The 19,423-nt window shown below is 41.5% G+C and overlaps 1 protein-coding gene across 9 annotated transcripts in view; it reads right to left on the bottom strand.

Annotated features, from left to right (window-relative positions):
- Nucleotides 1–6,045: 6,045 nt before the first annotated feature.
- Nucleotides 6,046–19,423, bottom strand: part of TPX2 (TPX2 microtubule nucleation factor) — a 57,777-nt gene continuing 44,399 nt past the window's right edge. For 8 of the 9 annotated variants that reach the window (XM_019458845.2, XM_019458847.2, XM_019458846.2 and 5 more), the window contains 6 exons: nucleotides 13,935–14,030; nucleotides 12,492–12,668; nucleotides 11,912–12,058; nucleotides 9,321–9,432; nucleotides 8,430–8,617; nucleotides 6,046–6,867 (listed from right to left, as the gene is read on the bottom strand). In XM_019458845.2, coding sequence (XP_019314390.1) covers nucleotides 6,757–6,867; nucleotides 8,430–8,617; nucleotides 9,321–9,432; nucleotides 11,912–12,058; nucleotides 12,492–12,668; nucleotides 13,935–14,030 — 831 coding nt within the window. In that variant the 3' untranslated portion in view covers nucleotides 6,046–6,756. The remainder of the gene's footprint in view (nucleotides 6,868–8,429; nucleotides 8,618–9,320; nucleotides 9,433–11,911; nucleotides 12,059–12,491; nucleotides 12,669–13,934; nucleotides 14,031–19,423) is intronic. The other variant, XM_019458854.2, reaches the window with a different exon arrangement.

The raw sequence follows: 19,423 nt of genomic DNA on the forward strand, positions 1-19,423 counted from the left end.
TACTGGATATCCTCACATCTTGGAAAAGCCAAGGATGGGAGGGACTTCCTCGCAGTAGTCTGTAAGAATTCAGTGAACATTCTGTGCAGTCTTTAACCAGTTCCAAGGTCAAGAGAAACATCAGAAAATATGTGTGTGTGTCAGAGGACATTATTCAGGGATTAGTCCCCTGGAGTGATCTGGGCTAGATTTCCGCTTCCAGAACAACCCTTGGAAAGTCCTCAACAAGATAGCACACAGGTCTCCAACATACTTCATTGAAGTTCAAATGGCAATCCAGGGGCAGGAGAGCTCACTAGAGGTGCCCTTTTGCAGTGGTTGAGCAGGTGGCTATAGAAAAATATGAATATGAAAGTAGGTCTGGTGTGGTTAAAACAGACAGCCTGTTAAAAATTCTGAAAATACTCGAGCTGAAAGAGCCTTACTGATCTTTCCAGTTCAATCTCCGCCTTTGACAGATGTGGAAACTGAAGTCCAGAAAAGGAGAGTGACTTATTACAAATCACCCAGCATGTCAACAACAGAAGTGAGATTATATTCCCTGCTCTTACTCTTCCCAAAAGACACATCACAGCTTTGTCTTTCAGAGTCACGAAAGACAAAGGGTATTCTTCTTTTGAATCTGATCTCACAGGCTTGGAGATACCAATTAACTTTGTAAGTCTGTCTGCAAATGTAGAGTTTTAAGACTTTAAAATAGCATAATGAGAGTTGTCTCCAGAAAGGCTTTGCCAAAGGCCAGTAAACTTTTTCTCTGGGCATGAGTGCCAATAACATTGACATCACCTCAGCCAAAAAAAGCTTTCCATTTTGCAAATGTGTATGCCAGAATAATGCCATTAAGTATGCTTTGGAGAGGGGTTTGTTATTTCCTTTTAATATTTTAATTACACAGCTTGAAAATGGTTTGAAACAGCCATTTCAAGTTTAGAGCCAGACATGATACATTGGAAGCACAAACAAATCTGTCCTATAAATAGACTCTAGGAAAATCCTTTGCAAAACAAGCATTTTCAACGGGGGAGAAGCAAACTCAAAACAATGTAACAATAAGTGACTGTTAAAATTGGCATTTACAAAGTATGCAGTAATACGGAAATACATTTGAGTTACTACTATGCTAAGTGAAAAACAGAATGAATATATATATGTATATATCCTTCAATGTAGAGAAACAGACTAAAGTTTTATATAAGAAAAAAAAAAAACATTATACAAAGAAGCACCAGTGCTCAAGGTGGGTCATAGATTTTTTTTTCTTTTCTCCTATTACCAGGTATTTTCTGAATGGTATATAATTAATAATAAACCCCACCTTAAAAACTGAAAAAATAGGGGCGCCTGGGTGGCTCAGTCGGTTAAGCGGCCGACTTTGGCTCAGGTCATGATCTCACGGTCCGCGAGTTCGAGCCCCGCGTCGGGATCTGTGCTGACAGCTCAGAGCCCGGAGCCCGTTTCGGATTCTGTGTCTCCCTCTCTCTCTGCCCCTCCCCTGTTCATGCTCTGTCTCTCTCTGTCTCAAAAATAAATAAATATTTAAAAAAAAAACTGAAAAAATAATTATAAAACCCACTCAAGATTTTCTGCATAGAGCAAATTCAGTCACTTTGGAGTCACTTAGCAGGTTATCTCTAGGACACTGACTGGTGTGTGTATGTGTGCTCCGAGGGGGAGCATGTCGGTGTCAGGCTAGAGACTTTTCAACTCTTACCACGAAGCAAGCTTGAACAATGCTGCCCCAAACTGCTTTCATGTTACAAGTTATGACCACTGACTCTATTTTGCACCTTGACCCACTTGAAAACTAGATCTCCCACCCCTGCTCCTGAAAGAAAACCTGGTAATAGCTTTGGTGCCAAAACAGACCAAGCAACGGCACTTGGCCACAAATCTTAGCACACTCACATACTCGCCTGGGATGTTCTGGGATACCAGTCCCGTAACTGCATGGGTCTCAGCACAGCAGACAGGCCAGGTTTTTATTCCTTTCTGGCTAATAAAGTTTTAAGGGAAAGGGAGAGGGTAATGGATGCCTTCAGGTCAAGGTTAGGCTGGTGAAATATTCCTGATAAAACCCAGTGTTTTCTAAGGCTTTTTCCCTACCCCTCCAACTATGGTTTCTCTGGGTGAAAAGTCAGCATCTGCCAAAACCCTTTCAGGAAGCTGATACCCTCAGCACATAAGAGCCCTGCTTTGACCTGAGCCCCGTGTCTTACTCTCTTGCAAGAAAGAAAATGACAAATACCATGAAACATTTTCAATGTCAGTAACCTTCTCTACAGCACTAGAAAATAGAGTGGGTATGCAAGAAGACTAAGGAAACAGGGGAAAAGTATGTTTTGTCCCCAGGCTTCTTTTTGGTAGCAACCACACTGGCTTCAGCTGGATAACAAATTGTCCTGGAATTCTTGGCGTTGGTGCAAACATGTCAGCTCCCTGGTTACGCCTTCGTCACCACTCAAAGTACCACACGCTTTAACCTTCCTGCTCTTTCCATAGGCCTGGGTTTGTCCCGTATCCAGGAAACTTTATATGTTGTCTAAACTGAGCATCCCAGCAGGCTGCAAGGCAGATGGCAGCTCAGGACTCAGAATGTTGACTGATTCCTACCTGGATCCACACCACCGCGCTGTAACTCAGCCTCTGCCTGTGCAGAAATAGGAGCCCAGCCACGTGGCTAACAGCTTTTTTAACTGCTACTCTCAGCAATGAGGAACCTCCTCAGCAGACAAACCTCAGAAGGAAACTGAAAAGGAAGCAGTGTCAAGATTTATCAAAGGGGATACACAGGCTTAACCAGATACTCAAGCCAAGAAGCACCCCCAGGCTCAGCTAAGCCAGAAGGAAGTAAAAGACCAGGTGTTGCTGACCTCTCTTTGGGTCCTTGGGACCTCAGGTCACTAGCCTAGGATATCATGCAGAGGACCTAGACCCCACTACAGGTCAAACTCCATGTCATTAGATTCTCCTAAGAGGCTTCATACTCCAGTCTGAGAGGAAGCCAGGCAGACATGCCCACGTTAGCACCTGAAACACATCATTCAATCCAGAACACAAATGAAGAGAGCAAGGTACAGAGTGTAGAAAAGCAGGACGCTATTTGCATAAAAATAAAAGGAAAGAGGGGATAGAAACATGCATATGGTGATGCGATCTCTGCAAAGGAGCACACCTGGCAGCACGATCTCTGAGGGAACCGAGCAGCTGGGAGAAAAGCGGAGAACTTTACCTTTGTAGCTTTTGAATTTTGCACCATGTGAACGTATAATGTTTCAAAGGACAAATTAAAAGTAAAAACAAATGCAGAATGCTATAATCTTCTTGTTACAAAAAAAGAAAAATGCTCTAGAAATCTGTGTGTGCACATAAAAACATTCTAGAAGAATATGCAACTGTTGTCAATGAGGTACTCCTGGAACATGAGAGTAGGGAAATAAGGAGACTTGCATGGTTTATTTTATATGGTTTGTATTTTAATTGTTTCCAAAAGACATTCGACTTTGGCAATTTTTACTTAAAAAAGAGAAAGAAAAAAAGAAACATGTTTAAGAACTGCAATCTCACCTCAAAAAGCAGTGTCTAAACTCCCCCTTTTTGTGTCTGGCGTTACCGAGTCACATCTTATCTTGTGTTACGATGCCTTGTGCATGGGTCCCATCTCCTTTAAACTCTGGGGCAGCTGCAACCTCAGCCAGTCTACCACTCAAGCTCCACTTTCCAGGGATAAAGAACCGGTAAGGAATAAAACAGCAGTCAAGATGGCAACACAACAATCACACAAGGACAAAGCGACCAACCAAAGTAAGAGTGAACCGTAATCTTACAAGTATGTTAATGATCCCAGGACTATTAGCAATGGGAAACTATGACCAAGTCAAAATAACATTGAAAACAGAGTCCTTCCCAGAAATTGTGGGAATTCTAACAAGCTGCCTGTGTGCATGAGCTAGGAGATTTGCAAAGCTGCCAAGCAAAGTGTGACAGCCAGATTTCTCAGTAAAACTCAGTAAATTCCTATCAGAGGACAGGTTCTTTGTTTAGGAAAATCTCAGAATGACCTCTGAATGTTGAAAGAGAAGCTCCCTCTAGAATATGGCCTGAAGGGATAAAGAACTAGACTTTCTCTGTAAGACAGAAGTGGAGATTTTGAGCTTTGGAGGAAATGGGAAGCTGTATTAAAAATGAAGGTCACTTGAGGTGGTCCAGAGAGAACTCAACACTAGGCGGACCGTCCTGAGAAGTAGACAGCCACTGGGAAGCTGGGGAATTCTGGGAAGCAGGAGGCAATGGATGTCTGTGTCTCAATTTTAAGCTATTTGCTCTAAAGTACTATAATCCCACTCTGTTACCTCTACAGACTGTCACACATTACTACCCCGAAATGGGCGTGTCTGGGTGGGATCATCCAGACTGGAGCGTATGGGGTAGAAGGCTCCCCTAAAGGTCCATAACTGTCACTAACCCTCTTTCCAGACCCTCAGCTTGAGGGCTGGATTTATTCTCGTACCTGAAAAAAAACAAAAAAAATGGGCAAAATATATTAAAAAACTGATACCAGACGGAAATATGTGAATGATTGTGAACGGTCAAAAAACTACTGATACGTGAGAGGGGGGGAAAGCTACAGAGGACAGACAGACACAGAGGGGACCAAGAGATGAACAGAAGGAGAAATACCGTAACAAGAGGGGACCAGAAAAAATGAAAGCCCTCCAGGGATCCACAAGAGATATGAGGACCGCGGTAGAACTGGATTTCTCACAGGACAAAGGATGGAGAACTTGGTCTCTGGGGCCCTCCTTAATGACCCTCTTTCTCTCATTCCACGTCCAATCTGTCAGCAGATTGCCAGTTACAACTTCCAAGATACACTCAGAACCCAACCATTTCTCACCACCTCCACTGCTACCACCTAGCCCAACCTCCTATTAGCTCTCACCGTCTTGTTTCCACCCTCACATGCCCCCCATCCGACCCCAGTCTACTTTCCACACAGCAGAGAAACATTTACCATGTGACAGAAGAGAAGACAGCAACTTGCTTATGGTCTGTCTGCCTTCCTAAGAGGTAAGCTCCATGAAGGCAAGTTCTTCTATTTCTGTTCCATGCTGTATTCCCAGAGACTAAGTAGTCCCAAGGTATGTATAGTTAGCACCAAATAAATATTTATTAAATGAATTACAGAAGTCATTATGGACCTGCATACTAGACTTCTGGGAAATGAGTAGAGGAACTGTATTTTGCATCAGTTTGTGGGTCTTCAGGAGGCTTAGGGATCTGCAGATCACGTCTTGGCTTTGTCATCAATTCGTCCATCACTGAATCTACAATGACCTGTTCATGATGCTCACTGAATGAAGAAACAAAAGGAATATAAAATAGGTTTACTGTCTTCCTGGTGCCTAGGACTGGCCTGGGGCAGAATATGGATGCTTTTATATTCCTTAGCACAGGAGTAGATAACTAGTAGAATTCATAAACAGTATCAAGTCTAAAAGAAAATACACTACCTAACAAGGACCTAGTGAATTCTGTGCCAGCTACAAAAAATACAGAGATGACGAAGGTAATTTTTGTCTTTGAGGACTAAGAAAATTTTAGGTATCTGGGTCTCTACTAGTTTGTGAACAAGTACAAGAAACTGTTCTACTAGAGAAATACACAAGAAGTATTTGGGTGGAAGGAAGTGATCATCCTTACCTGAGGAGGTCAGGTGGTCAAGGAAGGATTTATGAAGATTTTGCTTGAGTCTTATAAGGAAGTTTACCAGACAAGAAAAGGCACACTTAGGGAAGAAGGCACAGGACTGTCTGAAGGCATAATAACAAACATGAGTGCCTTCCAGAGTGGTTCCTGGGAGGCAGTTAACAAAATATGGAAGGACAGAAAAAAGTTACAAAGCCTTTTCCTCTAAGAACAGAGCCTGTGCTTTTCAATGTTCCAAAGTTCCTGGACCTCCTTCCTCTCAAAGTACTCATTTCCCCAGTAAGGTGTGACCTCCAAAGGGGCTTGACAGAATTAAAAACATCCAGTGACAAAATCAGGGAAGGGAAGACAAACATATTTATTCTACTCCAGTTTATTGGAGGACTTCAAACGTGTCCTGCACAGCATTCCCTGTTATTATCAGCACTGATGAGGGAAGAACGTGCCTTAACAGCAGTCCTGTCCCAAAGCTTGCCGATGGCTGCCACGAGGTTCCCTGTCAGTCCATGCAGTCTTCTTCATGGTTGTGTTATTGAGGCTTCTACCCTCGTAGTGACGGGTTCTGTAACACTAGATTCATTTTGTGCAGAGAAGAGGAAAGAACCTGATATACTCATTGTTCCTCAGGTAAGCCATGACTTAAATCCTACCTTAATATTTAACTATCTTTATTTTCTGATTAAAATAGAAAAAAGGGGGAGGGGGGCAAAGAAGCAATAGAAATTATACTGTGCTGATACAGAGACTTTAAAGTCTAGTCAGAGTTAAGACTCCTATCAAAGGTCTACTGATGGTTCACAGGAAATAACTACATGGGGTCAGAGCATGACATACATGAGTTGAGTCTCATTATTAGCTTCAATAATGTAGGAAAACAATTCTCAACAAAACTGGAGTCCACACTTGTCAGGTATGCTCTGTTTGGTATGGGCAGGTAAAAGTCTGGAGAAATAGATTCTCTTCATGCCCTGTGGCAAGGAAAGAAGGCTCCTGGTTTGATGAGAAGAGCAGCTTCTGTTCCCAGGTGGTGTCTGCAGCTCACAGCTGAAGTTAGCAGTGGAATCGAGTGGAGAACTTGGGAGAAACGGGCACAGTCAGAGGCTGGTCACTTGACTTTACTTCCACACCCTGGTACTTGCGTATTGGATTTGCCTTGTGCACCTGCAGAGTGAGGAAAGATAAAGTTACCAGTGATAAGGATGTTACAGAACTATGCTTATAGTTGTTTTTATTTTTCCTTCTTGAGAAAATGCTTGTATAATCTTACAGATGCAAGTCAAAGAGGGGAAAAAAGAAGGCAACACAGCATAATGGAAAAGCACATGTGCTTTGGAGCCCAAGCAAGTTTTGTTCAGGTCCTGCTGGGTCTCTCAGCTTGCACTAAAGAACATCAAGTCTATCTCCAGCTTGGTTGTCTATTACTCAGGTGTTAACAGGGCTGCACACAATTGCAGCAGAGAAGAGATACCTGTTAAGAACCTGCCAGGGTACAGTCTTAAGCTTACTCAGTCTTAATATTCACCAAAACCATGGACAAAAAACAAACAAACCAATAACCAGGAAGGGTTGCTGGGAGAAGGCCATCTTCCCTCCTGGATAGTCTAAAATCAATCCTGAATTAAGTCAGGTTAGTCGAGAGAACATTGACTGAACTGTGCTTCAGGATGCTGACATCAGCCTATACTGAGAATCGCTGTAACACCTCTATGATAGGCACAAACACAAGAGGCAGTACCTAGTGTTGAGAAAAAAACCAAAGAACTGGAAAAAAAGGCTGGTTTTGTGTGTATTTCTAGAGCAGGGACTGTATGGTTTTTCATCCAATCAGCAAATGGCAGCTTAAATTTTGCCAAAGAGCTAGTCCCTTTAATAACTTGTCCCTAGAGACTTCCTGAAGCCAAAGTCCTCTCTGCCAACAGCTGTATCAGCAGCTGGCCTAGCATTTTTAGGCAAAACCTCAACAACTTATATATTTCTATATTCTTCCTTTTATTAATCATATGAATTTCCATCTGAAACTCTTCTTCCTCATTAATGCAGTGAATGCCGCTTGCTGCCCCTCCTAGTGAAAAAGTCCTGTGAATTAAGCTTTCTTTCTGAATAACTTAATATTTAAATCATTATGTTAGTGTTAGCATGGAGGGTCACATGGACCAACATGTGCTATGAGCCCAAGGAATTTGAGTCCAGTATTAAGAGGAAAATGAAAATACAGTTGCCACATTATTCCCGTCCTTCCCTACCTATGTATTCTTGTCTAATTATAAAACCACATTGATTTTCTTAAGTCTAAAGGGAATAATAAAAATAAATAAATAAACAGTCCTAGAAATGCATCATTGTGCATGTTATACTACATGATATCCTCCTTATGAAGACCCCTGGAGGAAATTGTCTGAATTCAGTATCAAGAATAAATGTATTTTTTTAACAACTAGCACATTATATCTCATGAACAGTGAGTTTTGTAACCAACAAGTTGGTTCCTAAAAAGGGCCAAAATTATGGCTCAAACTTCGATACATGGATCACAATGTGCACACCTTTAGCACTGTTCACATCACAACTTAGTCACCCTTCTTGGTTTGTGTGATTTCCTGCTTTCACTCTTCTTTTATGTGTCCTTGTAGGCCACCCTAGATTCTTCCTGGAACAAGGCAAGGTACAGATAACACAAAACAGAGACAACTGTGGGTTAGTGAGTGCTCGTGCTGCTCAATTACCAGTTCTTTCCGTAGCCTGGCCAGCTCCTCCCTCTGCTGCTCTTCCTCCTGGTGCCTGGCCTCCTCCAACTGCTGGACTTTCTGAGCTTCTACCTCAGCCATTCTCTTCTCCAGCTCCTGCCGCTCCTTGGCTCTCTTCTCGGTGGCCAGCTGAAAAGGTTCCTGAACTAGAGAACCAGAAAGGCCCTCTGAGTACAGAAACAGAGAGAATATTGGTGCACAAGCAGAACCTGCATAAACTTAGCCTGCAAGGACGCAGCAAGTGGTACTGACATGCAAGGCAACAGAAAGGCTAAGCTCAAGGGAAGCCCTGTTAGCAGGAAGGTGGAGTAAACCACATATAAAAAGTCCTAGAATCTGGAAAAAAGTTCTAACAGTTGGAAAACCTCTTGGAAACCACCTATTAGGAGAAAAGCAAGACTTATACAGATGAAACAGCTTGCTCAAAACTATATAGTGATTCTGAGACAGATGTAGGAGGAGAATCCAATTTTCTGACACTCTACCCAGTGCAAAGGAATTAAATGTTTTATATCTAAGGCTTGCTTCATGGTGAACTCCAGAAAGAAATCCTGGACCTTCTTCCCTCACTTAGGACTCTTTGGATGAGTAAAGCCTATTGTAAAACAGTAGAGCTGCTGTTGAAAATGCCAGCTGCCTCTTCCCAGGCTCTTGTTCTATGAATTTGACCCCAACACATTCTGCAAACTCAACACAGCTGATGTGTTCAACAAAGACAAAAAAACTACTCTAAAAGGAGAACAACTAGATCCTCTACTAGGCAAAGGCTTCTGGTTGACACAGCTGATACTGACATAATTGAATCCCAACATCCTCCCTGGGAAGTCTGACAATTCTACCCCGATCCCCCAAGAGTACATATACTACTACCAGCAACGGATTTCTTCTCTTTCTTGGGAACAAAGGGCTCCTGGGAGATGACGGTGTTTGGACGAGCCTTGAAGCATGCTGCTTCTTTCTGCTGTTTCAGTTCTTCCTCCAGCTACAAGAAAGAGAGTCTATTAGATAAGCAACAACACAACTCTCCATGACTACCTCCTCAGTGATTCAAGCATTAATGTTTCTAAACTGCTTCATCTAAGTAAAGATAGCAGATGGCTTCATCCAAACCTGTTAAAACCCTCTTTATAGGGGTGCCTGGGTGGCTCAGTCAGTTGAACGTCTCTTGATTTCGGCTCAGGTTATGATCTCACACTTCGTGAGATCAAGCCCTGTGTTGCGTTCTGCACTGGCAATGCGGAGCCCGCTTGGGATTCTCGCTCTCCCTCTCAAAATAAATAAATAAACTTTAAAAACAAAAAACAACCCTTTACAATGAGTTGATCAGACTAACAACCTCTGAATCCAATGAGAACTAGAAAGTATCTTTAAGGTACTTTTAAGGCCTATCTGAACATCACAAAAATAAACATGTAGATATTATATACCCTTGGATGTGATCATCTATAAAGTATTCTTCCTTTCAACCCCCCAAAGAATCTAACTAGAATTTAATCAAGCCTCTAGATCTAACTACTCATTTATAGGAAATACAGAAGAGGTGACTGCCCGGCTAGCTCAGTCGGTAGAGCATGAGACTTTTATTCTCAGAAGAGGGGCACTTACGTGGCTCAGTCAGTTGAGTATCTGGCTCTTGATATCAGCTGAGGTCATGATCTCACAGTTCGTGGGATCGAGCCCTGAGCCAGGCTCTGCACTGACAGCATGGAGCCTACTTGGGATTCTCTCTCCCTCTCTGCCCCTACTCCCCCCTCACAACATAAATAAACTAAACAACAACAAAAGAAACATAGAAGATACAGGAACGTATTAAAGACCACCATGGGAATGCAATGACCAAAATCTGGATTGTGGAAAACTTATAAGACAAATCCAGTTTATTCCACAAGTAATATATAAGTAGAGAAGCCTATAGAGAAAAAGGGATTTAGAGATTCATCAAACAAATCCATTATGTAGACCTTATTTGGACCCTGATTTGAACAATTCAACTGTCTAAAACAATTATGAGAGATGTGGGGTTATAAGAACACTATTTGTCACTATTAAGGGATTACTGTTAATCTTTTTAAAAATATACTTATGTTTGTAAAGATACACACTGAAGTATATTTACTTGCTGTTGTGAATGAAATGCGGTGATACCTAGAATTGGCTTCAAATTAATCTTTTGTTGGTAGAAATACCCAGTGTAGAGGTAAGTAGGTAGAAATATAGATGAAATAAGATTTTCCATGTTTTGATCATTATAGAACCACACGACAAGTTCATGGAAGATCATTAAGCTATTCTCTCTACTTCTGTGTATGTCTGAAAAACTTAAAAAAAATTTTTTTTTTATTATAGTAAATGCCACACACAGACATTTTGTGTCGTGGTCCTTGAAAGAGAGATTCACTACTACTTCCAAAACAACAGTCCTAAGTTTTCCTAGGGAACAACACCGACAAGGGACGTATGTGCAGTCATATAAGCAATCACATCTCTTGAGCTTCAAGAGGGGTGACTTCCTAAAAAGATTAGCCCAGAGATCCTTTTGGACAGAGTCCAGGATAAATCATGATATAAAAACAGTGACAAACTTAGGGATTCAGGGGAATTGTTTTCCAATAGGGCAGCATTAGATCCCAATTATAACAGCCAACAATCAATTAATTGTTTTTAATCACCTGCCATCTACAAAGAGCAAATAGTACACTATGTTGAGGAAACAGCATATCATATTAAGGATCTATTTTCACCATACCGATTCTTATCAAAGCACCAACAGAAAGGAGTGAACAAGTAGTGAACAAGTCTAATAGATGGAATAGAGGAGATCTTAAAGAAACTCCTGATGCAAAAAAAGCCTGACGGTTCTCACATTCTCCAGACGATCACTTGGAGCAGAGATCAGCAAACTTCAGCCTACAGGCTAAATCTAGTTTGTAACTGCTTTTTGTACAGCCCTTGAGCTAAGACTGGTTTTTACATTTTCAGAGGGTTTAGACAGACACACACACACCATATGCAACCTACAACATCTAAAATATTCACTATCCGAATTTGGGGCACTTGGGTGGCTCAGCTGGTTAAAAGTCCAACTTTGGCTCAGGGAATGATCTCACGGTTCATGGGTTCAAGCCCTGCACCAGGTTCTGTGCTGACAGCTCAGAGCCTAGAGCCCGCTTTGGATTCTGTGTCTCCCTCTCTTTCTGCCCCTCTGTCTCTCGCACTCTATCTCTCTCTCACTCTCAAATATAAAGACACATTAAAAAAAATAATAATAATACTAAAAATAAAAAAGTATTTACTATCTGGTCTTTTACAGTAGAAGGCTACTGACCTCTGATTTAGAGTGAGAGCCCCTGAAATAATTCAGGATGTTAGCTCCCAAATGAATTTCAATGTAGTGGGTCTATGTATTCTAACCAACCAACAATGAAGCAGTGAACATTTTGGCTGCTCTTCCCATCCCCCACCTGGTGCTTCCAAGTCTGTGCCTTCAGAGCACCTCTTCTGTCAGTCTCCAAGCAGAAAGGCTCAATCTGAGTTGTGTTCTTCACCTTCTTCTCTGGCAGGTTAATAGTGTCAAAATGAGGCAAAGGAAGTGCTTTGAACTTGGGCACCTAATAGAAAGGAAAACATAAGATTTAAAATCCTAAGGTCTCTCTAGCTAGAAAGCAAGAACTCCTCCAGAATATTTGAATGAATCTGAAAAATAGGAAAGGACGGTTTTCAAAGCAGTATGGTATGAACAGCAGAAAGAGTAATGGGCTCAAAAGAGCCCATTAGGGCTCTAGGTTATTCTCGAATAACCTAGGAGAATCTAGGTTATTCTCCTAATATTCTCCCAATAACTGGTAGCACAATCATGGGCAAGTCACTTAATCTCCTTGTGGCAGAAGGGTTATTAAAAACTTGCCCTATTTATACTTCATAAGGTTCTTTGGGGGATCAAAGGAAGTCAGTGATTTTCTAGTTAAAAGTGCAACATAAAAGATTATCTTTGACAGATGAAAGGATAGTATTATGTTACTTGCAGAAAATGGAAACACCTACCTCCCCTTTCTGCAGTTCTTTTATTTTCTTCTCCTTCTGTAACTGACGTTCTTTGTCTCGAGAATCAAAAGAGAAAGGGCATATTTCCACAGTTCTTGCTTCTGGGATTTGGGGCTTAAAAGGTACCCCATAATGTGGCACAGGTTGAGCTCTTATCACCACCGGCTCCTCCTCTTCCTAAGGGAAAAACTAGTTTAGACACAAGCTCTCTCTCACCTCCTCAGAATACAGAGTCAGAAAACACTACATGAGAGAAGAGGCATTAAGGCAAGTCACTCAACCCCCTAGGTTACCTTGCTTCTTTTTCTTCTTCTTTTTTTTTTTTTTTTAACATTTATTTATTTTTGAGAGACAGAGAGAGGCAGAGCATGAGCAGGGAGGGGGAGAGAGAGAGAGACACAGAATCCGAAGGAGGCTCCAGGCTCTGAGCTGTTTGTTAGCACAGAGCCCGACACAGGGCCCAAACTCACGAACCGCAAGACCATGACCTGAGCCGAAGTCGGACACTCAACCGACTGAGCCACCCAGTTGCCCCACCTCGCTTCCTTTTCTATCAAAGAGGGATAATACCTAAGTTACCTACCACTTCTCAGGGGTGAGACCGGTGTGGAAACATTTGATGAAGGACTAACACAATTACTACTCTTAAAGGATCTCACGTTTTTACAAAGGAAGGTTGTAAAAATGAAATGAGATCAAACAACGTGAACAAAATGGAGAACAGAAGAGAGGTACTAACCAAGCATATACCTTGGCCTCTTCTTTGACCCAGCCTCCAGACTCCACTAAAACATGTGACTGGGAGTTAATGGTTGCCAAACCCAGAATAGGACCAAGTAAGTTGTTTGGGTTCAAGCTGGTAACATAAGATTACTGTGTATTTTAGTTTCAAATGAACCTATAAAAAGGCCTATGCTTGAGATCTGCTATAAAATTACCCTAACTCTGGATATTTATAGATAAAATGGGAGATGTAACAAGAAACTAGCCTGATCAATGACAGTTCATGTATTCCAATTTCATGAACCATCATCACCACACAGTAAGTAACCTTAACAACCCTTGGGTTGGTGGAGATTGGATAGGGCGGATGTAACTGCTTAGTGTGGATTTTAAGAGTCCCTCGCTGAATGGTGACAATAGCTCAGGCAAAATAAAATACAAGGCTTGGCAAATTTTGATTCAAGTTATGACAGGCTGATTTTCAATGCTATAGAAAAGGACAAGCCTCCAATAAGTTGCAACCAGTTACTACTGAAAGCCAGAACATTCATACCCTTACCAACTACTTTGCTCTAGAGGGGGAGCAAAAAAGATGATCTGCCACTGTTAAAGACAACTCCAGATAAGAGTGACTGCCTTTGAATTCTATTAAGTTTAAGAAAGAGGAATGCTTAGATGGATGGTGCAGAAGGAAGAAAAACCCTCCATCCCAGGAGTCACCTCATCTTCTTTGGTGGGCATTCGGATCCTGTTCTTCAATGCAAAGGCTGGTGACTTGGGGACAGTGATTGGAAGTACTTTCTTTTCAGGAACACCCTGCAAGGAGTAAGCAATTCAATTAGACATCCCAGAATAAGATCTACTAGGCTGTGTGAGAAGACTAAATCCCTTTCTTAAAGGGGAATTCATAGACCAGGAATCAAACAAAGGCTAGTATTATGTTGCTGTCTACCCAAGTAAGACAAAAGCATACTGGAACACAGTGGCACTCCAAAGGTGGCCTAAAATAATATAAAAAACATATTATGTTATATAAAAAATATAATAACGATAAAAAATTTTTTTTAAATTCTTTTTTAAATTGCAGTAAAGCCACACAAAAGTATATCATACAGCCATGAAAAAGAAATAAATCTGTTCCTGACATATTACAGTGTTCATAATGTTGAGAAGAGAGGAGGGACAGGTTGCTGAAATAGAGAATATTATTTTTTTAATATATTATTTTTTCTTTTAAAAATATATATAAGTTAAGCATAAAAAACAAAATCTGGGAAGAACAACTGTTAACTCACACATCTCTTTGAGAGTGGATTAAGAGAGGCAATGAATTTTCTATATTGCATAATTCTTTTTTTTAAATCCTTATTTATTTTCAAGAGAGAGAGACAGAGCATGAGCAGGGGAGCAACAGAGAGAGAGGGAGACACAGAATCTGAAGCAGACTCCAGGCTCTGAGCTGTCAGCACAGAGCCCGACATAGGACTGGAACTCACAGACTGCAAGATCATGACCTGAGCTGAAGTCGGACGCTAAACTGACTATAAACCCCAATATTCCGTAATTCTAATATATTCAACTACTTTGAGGATTTTTCCCTTCAAGATTCCAAAACACTGCCAACATTTCAAGTCTTTGCACACTGAATTATATGTACCATACTTTGCACAGCATTCAAAACTAACATGTTTTAGAAAGTCGTTTCATAACCATTTTCTAATTCTCACAGAATTTATACTCTATCGCAAATCTGGCAATTAATCCTAACTACAAAATGGTATCTCTTGGTCTCTTTTTTTAATGTTTATTTATTATTTTTTGAGAGAAAGAGAGAGAGAGAAAGCGAGCGCATGAGTGGGGAAGGGGCAGAGAGAAATCGGGACAGAGGATTTCTCCACGCTGCAGAGAGCCAATGTGGGTCTCAAACTCATGAATCATAATATCATGACCCACGCTTCTCTCTTGGTCTTTTTTTTTAATGAAGTGGTCTTTTAATGAAGACCAGATCAATTGAAAAAATAATCAAGGGGTGCCTGGGTAGCTCAACTGGTTAAGCGTCCGACTCTTGATTTTGGCTCAGGTTATGATCTCACGGTTGTGGGACTGAGCTCCATGTCAGGCTCTGCACTGAGCATGATGCCTATTTGGGATTCTCTCTGCGCACACCCTCACCCCCTACCCGCTGCTCACATGTGCCCATGTGTGCGTACTCTCTCTCTCTCTCAAAATAAACTTTAACAAAAAGCAAAACCATGCTCTTTAAAACAAAAAAAAAGATAAAAACTGCAGCATTATATACAATAGCCAAACCATGGAAGCAGCCCAAGTGTCCACTGATAGTTAAATGGATAAGAAAGATGTGGCACACACACACAAATATTACTCAGCCAAAAAAAGAATGATATCTTGCCATTTCCAACAACATGTATGGAGCTAGAGAGTATAATGCTAAGTGAAATAAGTCAGTCAGAGAAAGACAGATACCATATGATTTCACTCACGTGTAGAATTTAAAAAACAAAACAAACAAGCAAAGGAAAAAAGAGAGAGGGACAAACCAAGAAAAAGACTTAACTATAGAGAATACACTGATGGTTACCAGAGGGAAAGAAAGTGGGGGAATGGGGGTTAAAGAGTACACTTACAATGATGAAAAAATGAAATGATTAAAAAAAAATCAAAACCCTAAGCCATCCTCAATCACTCCTTGTTACATTCACATGTGTATGTTGCCCACCCCCACCCCCCGCCCTCTGCTCTGCTTCCTCTCCACCAGCCACACCACCTACTGCCTGTGCCACCCTACTAGCCTTGTAAGTCTTTCACCTTCTCATCTCACTCCTCTAATCCATCTTCTATATACAGTCAGAATTATTTGTCTAAGACACATTGGATCAAATAACTTCCTGACTTAAATTTCTTTAATGGCTCCTATGCTACCTATAGCAGTATAACAAGTTCCTTGCCATGAAGTACAAGGCGCTTCACAATATGGTGCTCTGATTCCCCAGCCTTATCTCTCACCCTTCCCTACAGATTGCCCTCCAACCACTACAGGCAATTGCCAAAATGTTAATGCTGGTTCTCTCAACACCTTTGTGTCATCTCTGAAATGCCCCAGCTGCTTGGAAACACCTAAGCTTTCTTTTCAAGCCTCCATGGAAGCACCTCCTCTTTTATAAAGGCTTTCAATTGATCTCTCCACTCCCAGAACCTATGAACTGACCTCTCTCTTTCCCTGTGCATGGTTCTATGACAATACATACGAAACTTCATAGCACTTGTGTGTTTAGATGTTCATCTGCTAGCCTTTGAGAGTGGGGACTATTATGCCATCAATCTCTAGTACCTAACAAAGATCATAGCAAGTATAAAGCAGTCAGTAAATGTTGAATAAATACAGTAAAAATGAAAACGGAATTTATACCTTGGACTCTACAACTCTTGGACTCAAAAAAATAAAATAAAATAAAATGAAACTCTTGGACTCTAATTTATAACTTGGGAAAGAGACTTATTCTTAATCTCAACAATGCTGTCACTGCTCAAACCATGTTTGGAATGTCTTTCTTGGAATGGCCTTCACAGTCAGTTTTTAGGCAATGCGAGGTATACACCCAATCTTTTAAGCAAAACTTTCCACTCTATTATCTTGGACTATTTAGTTTTAGTTCCAAATTATTTAATACGCTCCTAAAAGCAAATTAATCTTTAAAATAAAAACACCTGCCATTGCTAAAGAGATCCAAAAGACTATGAGCCACAAGCTTCAAGCTTTCCCAAAAAAGCTTTGTACGGTATCAATCACTGGAAAGAATGTATACCCTGCCAAGGTGACTATTGTAAAGAGAATGCTCATTCTGCTGTGGAAGTTCTGTTTTCTAAAGAAAGCCGGGATCACTAGCACAGTGAAATCTCATTTAGCAGAACTTGTAATCATAGTGACAAAAGTCTGCGAAATGGGTTTTCAAATAATGCTTACTGTAAAACAACAGCAAAAGCCTATTGTTCTTTACTGCCCTGGACAGGTGGCCACCAGCCTCTCTTACTTGAGCACACCCAGGGTATGTGGGAGCAGGAAGAATGTGAAGGAAGGAGCCAGAGGTTGGTTCTAGCCCAGTTCTGATTCCAACTGCATAACCCGGGGCACACGAGATAGCCTTCTAGGCCTTGGGATGCTTTTTTTTAATTTTCATAACATAAAGTAATAGAAATAAATACCTGAGAATTCATTTAGTTCTAAAGTAATCCCTCTTTTCCTTCCCCCCACCCTTTCCATCCACCCAGCAGAGATGTGCATTTTATTTTCTTTTTAATTTTTTTTTAACATTTATTTATTATTGAGAGACAGAGAGGCACAGAGCATGAGCAGGGGAGGGGTAGAGAGAGGGGGAGACACAGAATCCAAAGCAGGCTCCAGGCTCTGAGCTGTCAGCACAGGGGCTCGAACTCACAAACTGCGAGATCATGACCTGAGCCGAAGTCGGTCGCTTAACCAACTGAGCCACCCAGGCGCCCCCAAAGATGTGCATTTTAAAAGAAGAGCAATGGAAATCTCTAACAAATAAGCCTCGAAAGAGGTATTTATGAGTGGGCTCAATCCTCATTAATTGGGGGAGAGGAAAGGGTGATTTGTGGATATCAACTGTGCAGCAAATACCCACCCACACCCCATCTCCACTGCAATCAATGCCAACCAACTGGGGGCTCAATCAGAAATAAACATATACTGGGTTTCTAAAAACAACAGTCATCTTATTTTGCTATTTAAAAAAATTTTTTTAATGTTTATTTTGAGAGAGAGGGAGAGAGAGAATGCATGCAAGCATGGGAGGGGCAGAGAGACAGGGAGAGAGAATCCCAAGCAGGTTCTGTGCTGTTAGCACAGAGCCCGATGCAGGGCTCAAACTCACAAAGCATGAGATCATGACCTGAGCCAAAATCAAGAGTCAGAGGCTTAACTGACTGAGCCACCCAGGCACCCCTTGTTTTACTATTTTAAGTTTTCCTAGTTGTAAGCTCCTTGAAGGCAGGGATGTCCTCATTTACATCCCTTTGCATTCTCCACAGTACCTACGAGAAGTAGTAATTGTTCGATGAACATATGTTGATTGAACTGTGAAAGCTCTGAGGATGTGTGCTATGTTTTTCCCATCTTTGAATTCCCAGAATATAGACTGGTGCATTTCAGCTCTTACTCTTACTCAGTTATCCAACATTGGATGCTACGTGCAAGGGAATAAAAAATGAACAAGACAGACATGCACAGTCCCTGTTCTCAGGGAGCTCACGTTCTCATGGAGGAAAGAGACAATGAAAAAGTAACAAATCAGGTATTCCCTGATTTTCACAAGTGCTCTGAGGAAATCTGGCAGAATGCGGAGCTAAAGGATAACAGGGGAAGTTCCTAACAGGAAGCTCTGGGAAGGTACTGTAAAGTGATATGTGTTAGAAGTACGCAATGTGAGTAGGCAGAAGGCGCATTTAGGAAAAGCAGCCCAGGATAGGGGAGCAGGTATTAGGGGTGAGCACTTCTCCCTATGGCAGGATATGGCCCCAAATGCCCTGCCACAAGAGCAGTTAGGAAATTACTATGAAGCAATATTATCTCAGGGAGTATGGGGGGGGGGGGTGTAAAAAAAAAAAAAAAGCCTGCTGGTCTCCCCAAGTCATCCCTAAAATATCACTGCTAAAATTATTCCCTGGCCTCACCGACACATCCACCTCTGTGGTGCCCCGGTTCCCCACTAGATGTCGGCACCAAGTTCACATTTCACACCCTTGAGCTCAAGGTTTTCATCACTCCACCTCTGCCCCAAGAGCCCTTTTTTCATCTCTGCCTCACAGCCCACTGCTGCCCAAGCCCATCTCTCATCAGCCCCATTGTCTCCTTGCCACCTATCAACCACAAGTTTAAGAGCACAAGAAACACCGTAAGGACACACAAAAAGAGCTTCAGCACTAGAGGGGCAAGGATGAAGAACAGTGGTGAACAGACCAGATGAATTTGGGCTCTGGGAAGCAGGCTCTTCTGTTCTGAGAGTCCAGAAGTAGAAGTTAAGGGACCTAATCTCAATTCTACCAGCAACTTTTAAAAATGATCCTATGGGCAAGCTACATTCCCCTTTCAAAGCCTCTCTTTCTAAAAAATGAAGAGGGTGAAAGAATACACCTAATGCTTCCTATGCTTTGCTTCTCTAGAAACCAAG

Source organism: Panthera pardus, unplaced genomic scaffold, assembly GCF_024362965.1.
Source record: "Panthera pardus isolate Hobbes unplaced genomic scaffold, ASM2436296v1 HiC_scaffold_25, whole genome shotgun sequence".
Lineage (NCBI taxonomy): Eukaryota > Metazoa > Chordata > Mammalia > Carnivora > Felidae > Panthera > Panthera pardus.